Source organism: Diabrotica virgifera, chromosome 10 (assembly GCF_917563875.1).
Source record: "Diabrotica virgifera virgifera chromosome 10, PGI_DIABVI_V3a".
In the NCBI taxonomy this organism is placed as follows: Eukaryota; Metazoa; Arthropoda; class Insecta; order Coleoptera; family Chrysomelidae; genus Diabrotica; species Diabrotica virgifera.
Window position 1 is genome coordinate 5,188,334 of NC_065452.1, and position 13,430 is coordinate 5,201,763.

Below are 13,430 nucleotides of genomic sequence, written 5' to 3' on the forward strand. Positions count from 1 at the left end.
CTTGCAGTGAATTTTATAACTATGTTATAAAAACAAGGCACTCCTAAAAGCGGGAAAATCGAATGAAAAATATAATTTTAATAAAAAATAAATAATTTACTTAATCTACGATTTTTTTTGTAATTTCGTCTGATTATTATTATTATGTAGGATTAAATACAGATTATAGAAAACGTAGTCCAGTAAATGAACGGGAAATACGGCGATACCGTGTAATTTTCAGGATCAACTCCGAATTGTATGAAAATTTGGACGGCTTGTGCCGTTGGTTGCTTTTACTCGGGGGGTGACAGTCACCCCTAGCTGGGGGTGAAAAACCGCGCGTTTAAAATAAGTCCGGAGATGCATTATTTGACTAAATTCTAAGCAATTTTAGTTCTATAGAATTTTAACTTAGTTAATACTTTTCGAGTTATTTACGATTGAAAATGTTTATTTTTCGACAAAAAAAATCACGTTTTCAGTCGATTTTCACAAATAACTCAAAAAGTAAGTATTTTATCGAAAAAACTATTTTTTAGCAAAAATGTAGCTTAGAAAAACACAAAGAGAGCTGTGTATTCGTAAAGTCTATAGACCCAGCAAAAGCAAATTTATAGCTAATGAAAAATACGTTCCCATCCGTCAAATTCCAAATCAAATATTTCAACGTTAAATAACCAAGAAATGAAGCACTTTTCGGGAAAAACCAATTGAAACTTTTTTAATCAAGCTTTATTTTATTGTTTTAAAAAAGTTTCTAGCATCAAAACTAAGTGAGTTATGCTCAAAATCAAGTTGACTCTTTTTTGGTAAAAAAATTGTGAAAATCTCCCTCTACTTAGCACCCCAAATAAAATTAATCGTTACCGCTTTACAAACAATTTACTTTTCCTATGTATTTTTGACATGATTAAAAGGGCCTGAACGAGTCACTAATCACGAGTGTATGCAAAATATGAACAGCCATATTTGAACCAATTTTTGAAAACCTACCTACTTTTTACTCCTTGAGATTTTTAGTATCCCTAATACTTTTTAAGTAATTTTTGAAAAAAGGGCATTTCAAATATTTTAGAATTTCTATTTTTACTATAAAACCAATTTTTTTCAAAACTAAGCACTCCCAAGAGGCAAACCTTACATATCGTATAAATTATAAACATATAAAGTAAATGGTAAAGCGGTAACGATTAATTTTATTTACGGTGCTAAATAGGGGGAGATTTTCACCATTTTTTTTACTAAAAAAAGGAGCCAACTTTATTTTGAGCGTAACTCGCTTAGTTTTAATGTTAGAGACTTTTATATAAAACAAAATTAAAGATTTTTTAACACTTTAAAAACTTTTAATATGTTTTGCCCGAAAATTGCTTAATTTTTTGGTTATTTCAAGTTGAAAAATTCGATTTGGAATTTGACGAATAAGAACGTATTTTTGATGAGCTACAACTTTGCTTTTACTGGTTTTATAGACTTTCTGAACATACAATTTTTTTGCTTTTTTAAAAGCTACATTTTTGCTAAGAATATTTTTTCTATAAAATTATTCGAAAAGTATTGACTTAGTTTAAAAATTATATAGAACAAAAGTTTTTTAGAGTTAGTCAGTTGATCCATTTTTTGACGTACCTTAAACGCCCTTTTTCACCCCTGAGAAGGGGTATCTGTAACTGTCACCCCCCAAGTAAAAGCAACCAACGGTACAAGTTCATCTTTAAAGTAGACAGTAAGTAGAACCTAAAACCCGAGTTAGGGTTGTCCCGATCTACAACCCTAAATCCCGATTTGATTTTGCTTATGTACCGATTAAAAACAAATCGGACCTGGCAACACTAGTCCCAGTCCATTTTTGCCCAGCACTCCTTCAATATTTTCATTAGATGACCCCACTTTGGCGTTAAAATCTCCTAAAATTATGACGAGTTCACGATTCGTAATAGCGCGAACAGTTTCTTCTAGACGACCATAGAACCTGTTGATGTCTTCTTCTTGTGCAGCTGTTGTAGGAGCGTATACCTGGACAAGGTGTAGGGTATTGGTGGATATTCTCATTTTAAGGGATATGATCCTGTCATCAATAGTATTATATCCAATTACGCAGTCGTTAAGTTTAGAGGGTACAATTATTGCGATTCCATTTGTACTTTTGTTATCTGGGCCTGAAAAATAGACGACGTTGCCAGCAGTTGTTTTAAAATGCCCTTTTCCTCTCCAGTGAGTTTCTGATAGTCCCAGTACCGAAAGAAGTCCCAGTACCGAAAGATTGTGGTCTGCCATCTCTTTTTCAATTATGTGTAACTTTCCAGGGTTTTGGATCAGTCCCTGGACGTTCCATGTACCAATTCGCTGACATTTTCTTAAATTAAATGAAAATTTGGATTCAGTCGCACAATTTCTGCCAGGTGCCTGGTCCCTCACACCTTGGCAGCCGGTAGCAAATTTCACACCATCCGACCCGGAACCGAGATAGTGCCGTGCGTGAGTCGGGTCGCTACACATTCCATCTTCACTTACTGAAATTGTCATCGTTATGGGAAGAAATTCTCTTGGGAAAATAGTGCAGTGGTTTCCCTTTGCCTTCTGCACCGCTGTATATGTGCCGTTTCTGTGGCTATCATTCTCGCCGCATGGTCAGTTTTGTAACAGCCAGCTGCCACTGTCCAACCTATCACCATGTGTGGCTACCCTCACTTAGTTTAGCCTGCAGACCAATGCAGTTGCCCGGGATGTGGCACGTGGAGCCATACGTGAGAGTTGAGTGCCTTATGAGGACCAGTTATCAAAAAACAATCTCCCGTCTATGACGTTTGTTGTGGTCGTTCCAATAAAAGGTGCTACCTCTAAAACACACTCTTACACCACAGTCTTTGTGTTATGGCTGTATCGGATATCGGTCTATACAGCCAATTTAATAATCTAATGTCAAGAGTGCTTAAAAATTAAAGACAAAAGTTATGTGATAAAATAACCGTAGACCTAGTGTATAAAGTTCGTATAAAGATAAGGATATAAACACCGAATAGCGATAAAGATATTTATTGATAGAACCGACACTAGGGTAATGCTACCCCTGGAGTACTTCCGAACACTGACTAATTACTGATACGCGATAAGCTAAAGACTGATGTAGACTGATGAATGCTCTTTTTCTAGGCCAAATATCTTGGTTTTATAGAAGCTTAAATTGGGTCATTGGTGACACGATGCCCGCGTGATTTGTATATTTAATTAAGGTAAATAATTCTACTTTTGTCAGCACTTTCGTGTCATTTCCAAATTATATTGTTGATAATTGACCAATTTGGATCTAAACTAATAATCTACGTGTGTGAATATAAAAACAAATAAATTCGTGCAATCTACTGGGTGATATAATTATTCTGTTCAATATCGGATATGAATTCTGAATATTTGTTATTGGACACCTAGCCAAAACGGACGCATATGACCAGTACCTACTAGAAATTTGCAATTGATGAAATCGATTCATCTCTGGAAGACAAATAAACGTACGAGTTTTCGTTTTTCTAAATAGTTTTTTTTAACTTTTTTTCAAATTCAAAAAACGAAAGATTTTCAAATTGATTTTTCTAAAACACGGTGTATCCTACCGACTTAAAGCAAGAGTAGCTTTTAGTCCTAGAATACCTCAGAATTTAATAATCCAGTGTCAAATATGCTTAAAAGTTAAAGACGAAAAAGTTATGCGATAAAATAACCGTTGTCCTACAAAAAGGGTACGCCTATGGCCGGTATTAGAAAAATTGTAAATTTAATATAAGTTATGTAATTTTGGATTTTATGTATGTAATTTATTTTTAGAGCTTAATAAAACAAAGCGTTTTGGACGATCATGATACCTTGGATATGGTGCTGAATGCCATAGTAGGAATAAAAAATGAAGATGTTAATGAATTACAAGATTTTGATGAAAACCAACCGCCTAATGAAAGTAACGATCAAATATATCATAACAATCATGAGACGTATAGGCCTATTTCACCACCTTCTCCAAATTCACTAATTTTACCTAAAGGATTGCCTTGGAAGCCTAAAGTCAGGCAAAAAGACATTGATTTATTTTTAGACACTGCACGGATGAAATTTTTGGGTTATAGTCTTCCAGGGGACAGAACAACTTTATTTGGACTACCTGAGCCAATTCACGAGGGTTTAAAAACATTAAATGAAGTAAGTTTATAAATGTGAACTGTACAGTCCCTGCTCAATTTATTAGACTCGCCCTAGAAATATCAGTTTCTGAAGTGATACTTCTTTAGGTACGAGGGTGAATTTTTTACATTCCCTGGCGCATGCGCACACCGACAGTGTCTTGTTAGTTGCTAAATCATCCAAGTTATGTATGTATCAGCGCAACTAATGTTTGAAAATAATATATTAGTGTTTTTAGTAAATATATTTATTATAATTTTTGTGTCTTTGGATTTGTCTTCCTTGGGGGTAAGATAATAAGTATTTTAAACATTTTTATATTAAATTTAATACTTCACTTGATCTATTTGTCACCGTCGTTTGTAATTACGTCGCAGAAGCCGTAAAAACAAAACCCTCGTGGGTTATTGGTAGAGCATTCGACTACATAACTCGAAGGTCCCAGGTTCAAATCCTGACACGGACGATTGTTATCTTTTTTTTTTAATTTTTGGTGTTGTTTTAATAAAAAAAAATTGAAAGTGGTAATATCAAAATTAGTTTACTAATTAAATAAAATACAAATAAACTTTTAAGTATCTTTATTTCGTTGAAATCATATCTTACGTGCGTACAAAGTACACACACATTCTTTTTTTTTAATTTGAAGCACCTTAAAAATATGTTCAAAGTTATACGGAACTTCTGAATGGGTTAAATAACAATTACTTAATTTCTTACTTAATTACTTAATAACCATGCTACATAATTAAGTTAAAAATGGTGAAACTTTTTTATTGGATTGTGAAAACTTGACAGATGGTAATAGAATGTGCTAAAATTGTGCAATGACTCGACTTTTTTCAACTTTAGTTTTTTAGTTAAATTAATGATTGCTGTTCAATTTTCTTAAAATTTGCAGTGGTGAGTGTTAACATTGTTCTATATTAATGTTATTTTTTTAATTTGTTGTTTAATTTATTGTTTAATTTTTTGTTTTAAGATATTAATAGAAATATGTTAATTTCTAAAAGACGAATATTTTCTATTGAAATTTTTTCATATGGGTGATTGTAAAGATCTTTCTGTTGAGCAAATCTCTTATGTTACTGCTCTTTCAGAGTATACCTAGTGTGACCAACTAGCCCGAAAAATCCGGGACATGGCCCGAATTACGAAGTAGTGTCCCGGCGTCCCACAAGGCTTTCGGGCCATCCGAATTTTCAACGTTTTGGTAAAATAATTTTATTTTGAAATTTTTAGTACATTATGTATTCTTCTAAGAATTAGAGGTTTTCTTCTCATTGTTAAGCAAATTAAGTCGTGCGACAAATATGATAGTAAGAAGTAATCAACACAAAAATATTCTGAAGTTGTTTTCTTGTGGAATTTTTGACAATTATATTTTGATGGGATTAATAAACAATCAAAAATTTGAAGCCTTCGAGATGTGGCTATACAGGCGAATTCTGCGGGTATCATGGACGGACAAGACAACCAACGAGACCATACTACGAAGAATGGGGAAAGAAAGAGAAGTGATGTTTACATTTAAAAAGAGATAGTTAGAATATCTCAGACACATAATGAGAAACGGAAATAAATACAGATTACTGAAAATAATCCTTCAAGGCAAAGTATTCGGAAAGCGAGGTATAGCGAGAAGAAGAATATCATGGTTAAAGAACCAGAAGAACTGGTTCTCCACCACAACAACTAATCTATTTAAAGCATCTGTTAATAAAATAATTATAGGCAGAATGATCGCCAATATTCGATACAGATAGGCACCAAAAGAAGAAGAAGCCACAATTGTATGACACTTACATTTTTATATTAACCTAAGGTTATAATACCTATTTACATGAAAATTCAACATCAGTTGATTTTTCCTTTTTTGAGAACGATTTCCGGATTAAAAAAAAAACTAAGAAAAATGTAATTATTACAGCCAATTGTGGCTTAGTCCTATGAAAAATATCATTGACAACATAAAAATGTTAAATAATCAATAAAATGATGATATTGAAGTTCTGACAAAAAAAATGGCCCGATTTTTATTGAAAAGTCCCGGATTTCTGGTATTTTTTCAGCCTTGTCCCGAATTGGACTGAATTGGAGTTGGTCACACTAAGTATACCACATGTAGTCAAAGAGAAATGGCAAAAAAATGTGGTGTATCTTAATCGCCAGTTCGAAGGTTGAGCCAAAAACTTCCAAAAAAAGAAGCATCCTGTTACATAGGTTTGAAGGGGTGGGTATGGCAGAAAGACTACAGTCACCCCCAGAGGGCAACGAATTTTAAAGAATTTGGCTGTAAAACACAGAAGAGTCACCCATAGCGATATAAGGAATAAATTCAGAGTGTTCGGTATCGGAGTCCACTGTACGCCGAAAGGACCCCGCAGAAACCTTATGGGAAATGGCTCTCTGTCAAATTCTCTAAAACTTTGGGTTCTGGTAGTCCTTGATGTGTAGAACAAAAGACTCAATGGGCGCATAGCTACAAAAAATCATGGTTTTAAGATATAAGCCTCTGAAGTTATAGGTACAGTAAGGACGTTTGAGTTGGAATAATTTCATTTTCTCGAGAATGGGCGACTCTGGAGATAAATTACGAATCGGGTCGATTTTTATTTTTAAATTATAATTTTTTGGCATATATGTATACAGGGTGTAACAAAAATACAGGTCATAAATTAAACCACATGTTCTGGGACCATAATTAGTTCGAAAGAACCTAACTTACCTTAGTACAAATATGCACACAAAAGAAATTACAGCCCTTTGAAGTTACAAAATGAAAATCGATTTTTTTGAATATATCGAAAACCATTAGAGATGTTTTGTTGAAAATGGACATGTGGCATTCTTATGGAAGGAACATGGTAAAGAAAAATTATAGTGAAATTTGTGCACCCCATAAAAATTTTATGGGGGTTTTGTTCCCTTAAACCCCCCAAACTTTTGTGTCCGTTTCAAATAAATTATGATTGTGGTGCCATTAGTTAAATTCAATATTTTTAAAACTTTTTTGCCTCTTAGTATTTTTTCGATAAGGCATTTTTTATCGAGTTGCGGCTTCTTTTTTAATATGTTTACATAAAAATTTTATGAGGGTTTTGTTCCTTTAAACCTCCCAAATGTTTGTGTACGTTCCAATTAAACTATTACTGCGGTACCAGTGTTTTTAAAACTTTTTTGCCTCTGTATTTTTTTGATAAAGCATCTTTTATCGAGATGTGGCTTCTTTTTTAATATGGTTCAAAATATACTTAAAAATGTAAATCATAAATAAATTTTCATATTATTACCAAGTCTCCATAATCGTAGTTTACCATATACAAATATGTGGTGGATTTGACAAATATTCAAATATCTCGATAAAAACTGACTTTTGGAAAAAGTACTAAGAGACAAAAAAGTTTTTAAAAACTTGTATTTGACTAATGCCGCTACAATAATAATTAAATTGGAACGTACACAAAAGTTTGGGGGGGTTAAAAGGAACCAAACCCCCATAAAATTTTTATGGGGTGTCCAAATTTCATTATCATCTTTTCTTAAAATACTACTGCCATAAGAATACCACATGTCCATTTTCAATAAAAAATCTCTAATAGTTTTCGATATATTGGAAAAAATCGATTTTCATTTTGTAACTTCAAAGGGCTGTAACTTTTTTTCCGTGCACATTTGTACTAAGGTAAGTTAGGTTCAATCGAACTATTTTTGGTCCCAAAATATGCGATTAAATTTTATGACCTGTATTTTTGTTACACCCTGTATATCATACTGATGACGTCATCCATCTGGGCGTGATGACGTAATCGATGATTTTTTTTAATAAGAATAGGGGTCGTGTAATAGCTGATTTGAAAGGTTATTCAATTCTCTATTCAATAATATAAACATTAGCATATTTAAAAATCAAAAATGAATAACCATTTTCAATTTCGTTGCAAAACGAAAACACAGCCGAACCATATTCTAGTCCAATCAGAGAGTGCTGCAAGCACCCCTACCGGTTTCGAAACTTATTAGTCTCTCATCAGGAGGCACATATGCTGCTCTCCCTGATCCAACCAAAACAAACCCCAGCGTGCAGTCCCGGATTGCAACGAACGAAATGGCATAGATGCCCTAGCGGCAACTGCTAGCAAAAAGAAAAGTTTTCACTCTAATGGCATATAAAACAACATAATGCTATTCTACACCCCACCAGAATGAAAACAATGGGAACCTTCTCTGGTTACACCTCCGAGGCTTCCTACAATTTGCAAGCCATACGGATGCTGAGACTAAGGAAGATGAGGGAATTCTACAATTTACAATTCACGTCCCATCTGCTCAGCGCGGTAAAGTTCCAACGAGAATGGTTCCCTTCATACTCCACACAGAGTAAATGTAAATCAAAAATCAAAAATGAATAACCATTTCCAATTTCGTTGCAAAACGAAAACACAGCCGAACCATATTCTAGTCCAATCAGAGATTGCTGCAAGCACCCCTACCTACCGGTTTCGAAACTTATTAGTCTCTCATCAGGAGGCACATATGCTGCTCTCTCTGACCCAACTAGGACAAATCCCCGCGTGCAGTCGCGGATTGCACGCTGGGGTTTGTTATTATTTTATGTTAATTTATTATTTCATTCTGAATATTATGGCCAAGATAATGAGTTAGGCGTGACTCAGATTTTTGAATAAGCACAATATGTTCTGCAAGCACATTATCACAATTGGAAGTATGTCCAGTTGTCCGTCCAACGGGCGGGCGGCAATATATAAATTGCGCTTAAGGCCAATGTAATTTTTCTTTACTCCTGTATTTTTCCATCAACTGCCTTATAATGAAAATTGCATCTGTTGTTGATCTGCCCTGCATAAAGCCAAACTGATTCTCGGATATTTCGGTCTCTTCACGTATCCGTCTATCAATTACTCTTTCCCATATTTTCATGGTGTGGCTAAGCAGTTTTATAGCCCTGTAGTTTGTGCATTGTTGTATGTCTCCCTTGTTTCTGTAGACAGGTACTAATATACTGCTGCTCCATTCGTGTGGCATTTGTCCAACTTCCATAATTCTATTAAATAAACCTGCTAGCCATCTTATTCCTGTCTCTCCCAATGCTCTCCATACTTCCCCAGGAATATCATCTGGTCCGACTGCTTTTCCTTTCTTTATTTTTTGAAGCGCTTGAGCCACTTCCTCGTTTGTTATTCTGGTAACCATTGCTGTTACTGTCTCCGTTAACTCCACAGGCTGTGTGTCAAATTCTTCATTTAATAAACTGTCAAAATACTTTCTCCATCTCTTTTTGACATCCTTTTCGTGAATTAGTATTTTATTATTTTCATCTCGGATACATCTAATCTGATTAAAATCTCTTGCTTTCTTTGCTCTCTGTTTGGCTATTTTATATATCTTTGCTTCGCCTTCCCTGGTATCAAGTTGATCGTATAGGTTTGAATACGCTTCTGCTTTAGCTTTTGCTACTGCTACTTTCGCTTCCTTTTTGGCGACCATATAGTTTTGAAGATCTATGTCCGATCTGGTTTCTTGCCACTTTTTATATAATTTTCTCTTCTCTTTTATTTTTCCTTGTACTTCATTTGACCACCACCAAGTCTCTTTATCCTCAAACTTCTTTCCTGACGTTTTCCCAAGTATTTCAATAGCCGTCTCTCTAATAATATTGGCCATTTTTATCCAAATTGTGTTAGGGCTTCCTTTCATGTTTCAACATATTTTTTCTACTATTCTTCTCCTGAATAGACCTTCTTTCTCATCTTTCAGCAGCCACCACCTGATTTTTTGTGGTCCTCTCCGATATTTTTGTTTAGTTTCGCTTTTTACTTCGATGTCCAGAACAAGCAGCTTATGTTGTTGGCTTACTGCCTCACTAACTTTACCTTGCAGTCCTTGCATTCACGTATGTCTTCTTTCCTTATCATGAAGAAGTCTATTTGGGATTGATGTTGTCCACTTTTGTAGGTAATAAGTTTAGTTTCTCTCTTTTTAAAGAATGTGTTAACAATCACCATATCCAATGCTGTTGCTATTTCTAGCATGTCATCTCCAGCTTCATTTCTAGTTCCAAAGCCCAGATGTGCATTGAAATCACCTCCTATTATAACTTTCTCCTCTGCTGGAATATCACTCAGTACATCTCCTAATTGGTCGTAGAAAGCTCTTCTTTCATTCTCACCCAGACCTGTTTGAGGTGGGCAGGAGGAGACCTGTCTGAGGTGGGTTTGAGGTGACCTGTTGCTTGAATTCCGTGTGGTGGGATAAAAATATATCCAGAACTACAAAATTAAGAATAGGGAAGTCATTTGTGGAATCGGTGCTAATGTATGGAAGCGAAGTCTGGACATTAACAGCAGAATCCAGAAGAAGGATCAATGCTGTGGAAATGGACTACATACGTAGAAGTGCTGAAATCTCCCGATTGGACAGAGTACGTAACGAAGAAATAAGAAGAAGGATGCAGGCACACGATACAGCGGTAGACAGGCTCGAGACAAGAAGCCTAAAAGGTTCGGTCACTTACTTAGAATGGACGACCAACGATGGCCAAAGAAACTACTGAAATGGAAACACCCAGGTAGGAAGAAAAGGGGAAGACCAAGACTATTCTGGAATGACACGATAAGGAAGGCCATGGAACACCGAGATTTGGAAGAGGAAGATGCCCAGGATAGAAATAGATGGCGGTTAGGTGTGGGGATGCGGCGTCAGCCGATATGACACCCCGTATATATATACATAATAATGAACGACTGGAATGCAGCGCAACTCATAGGTTGTGTTCTTAGCTCCTTCGCGTGATTCATAGGCTAGCTGAACAGCTTCCCAGACAGTAGGATTCAACTTATACTTGACCATTTCCTTGAGGAATATAAGCAGTAGTTTTACTTGTTGCGATTCTTCTGGAGTTTAGAAACTATTTGATTTCAGCTAATAGAAGTTGAGTCGTTCTATCGGAACGGAGGTATTCCAAACATCATCATTAAGTTATTGTTAGCCAAACTTACGTCGGTTATAAGCATTAGAAAGTTGCTAATATTTCGATGAATCTGTCATGGTATTTTATCGAAGGTATTTTCTGGGTCAAGAAATGCCAGGTATTTGAAGGTGAATTCTAGTCCTCCACTGTCATTATATGCTGTAAAAAGGTCACTATGTTATCATCGACTTTATATATTCTCAATATATCTAAGCCATTCATGCGGCACTGAATGAAAGGCCTTGTTGTAATCAATGAAGGCAATAAATAGGTTCCTCATTTTGGAATATGTTTGATTAGAAATGACTGAGTCGATGATAAGTTGTTCTTTGCATCCCATGGAACCCTTAGCGCATCCTTTCTGTTGAGGCTCTATGATATTGTTCAGTGCACTGTGTTGGTAGATACGCCGGGCTACTCAGGATCTTGGGTGTTATTTTGATCCTTCGGTATTAAATAAGTGGTTCCCTGAGTTAGAAATAATGGTGTTTCCTGCAGATTAGAAATAACATTATTAATTAGTGTTGATAAGCAATCATGAATACTCCAAAACTTCTTAAGCCAGAAGCTTTGAACTCCATCTGGTCCAGGAGATTTCCAGATGAAGATTTCCTCTTTGATGATATTTGAGACTTCTTCAGTGGTGAAGGGTTCGTAGAGAGTAGTAGTGTAGTGTTGGCAGTTCTGTGTCGTATCTTCTTTCCATCCAGCATTGTTGTTAAGAGCAGCTGGTGTAGAAAGTTGATTTCCCCAAAACTCATGAATTTCTACTTGGCTTAGGAAAGACTTATCGAGATTTTCTACGGTGGAATTGAGTTTTCGATAGAAGGCCTTCTCAGCAGTCTCAAAAAGGGCATTGTCGGATTTTCGGTTGTTACTCACTTTGTACCTTCTTAGTCGTCCTGAATAAACGGAGAGTTTTTGTTTTAATGTATCCAGGCACTGTTGGGCTGTGTTGTTTTCTGGATCATATCTTGAGTATCGTGTTAATCGTGCAGTACTCAGTATTATTTCTTCAGCTCTCCTGATGACTTTTCTACTTCTTACACCTCGTAGATATTCTGTGACTTGACCAATATCCCTACGCAATAATTCAACCTTTCCGAGCAGTCTTTTTCCCAGGGTGCAATTCTGTTACCATTCCTTCCGTTGTTAGTACCCCGTCGTGTTCTCATCTTAATGCCCATTGCATTAGCAATTGCTATTTCTGCACAGTAGATTAGCATGTGTAAATATTCTAATGTGTGGGCTTCTACGACATAATTGGGTAGGACTTCAGTGTTCACAATTTGTAACAGCGCCCCTAGTTTCTTACAAGAGTTTATTAGTGGTAGCGGTGGTCTGCTAAGTGGGTTTGTTCCATTAAACTCCTGTACCGCACGTGCCATTTCGTTCACTAGGTTATCACGTAACTCGTTGTTTTCCTGCTCTGTATTGTCAGGTTGAGTTTCTTGTATGGCAAGCTCAGGAATCTGCTTATGAACTTCAACAGGGACTTTATCTTCAATTACTACATCGTTATGAATCTCCCGTTCGACTTCGCTTCTGATGGTATTGCGTCTAGTCTCTGGGATAAGGTTGTTTCTCACAATTACCCGGTTATTATTATTATTATTTATATCGTTTTCTTTTTGTAGCATATTTATCTCTCTCTTTCCGAAATACAAGTACAAAAAGAAGAAGAAATAGCTAGAAATCCAATATCTACTAGTGAAGGAGAGATAGAATTGACACCTACAGAAATACTTTATCAAGCTATGTTGCCGAATTTACCACAATATATGATAGCTTTATTAAAAATATTACTTGCTGCCGCTCCTACCTCAAAAACAAAAACAGATTCTATAAATATAATGGCTGATGTATTACCGGAAGAGATGCCGTAAGTAAACTTATAAATTTCCAATAACTTTTTTTTAGTTTGTTGTAAAATTGGATCACTTGAATTGGATGCATTCATGAAATGTCAACTATACTACATAAAATCGCAATAAAGATGTAATAGAGATAACCAAACCAAGACACCTTGAATGTTACAAGGAGCACTCCCAAATAATGATTTACAATGTATATACTATTATGCTTTATGCAAAATAATATTAAACAACATAAGGTAACATGATCTTAACCCTTTCAGTCACACTGTACCTCAAGAGGTACATTTATTATGTATGATTTCAAACATCAATGGGAATTGACTTATATCCAAGAAAATATTTTACAGATCAAATATCATGTCTAATTCATAGACGCCTGCATTCTGCGCGCGATATTGTTTTTGCTT

General features: G+C 35.4%; 1 protein-coding gene across 1 annotated transcript in view; it reads left to right on the forward strand.

Moving 5' to 3' along the window:
• Positions 1-13,430, forward strand: part of LOC114331645 (striatin-interacting protein 1) — an 80,144-nt gene that overhangs the window by 33,328 nt on the left and 33,386 nt on the right. Inside the window, exons 5-6 of the mRNA XM_050641486.1 lie at positions 3,805-4,173; positions 12,784-13,028. Coding sequence (XP_050497443.1) covers positions 3,805-4,173; positions 12,784-13,028 — 614 coding nt within the window. The remainder of the gene's footprint in view (positions 1-3,804; positions 4,174-12,783; positions 13,029-13,430) is intronic.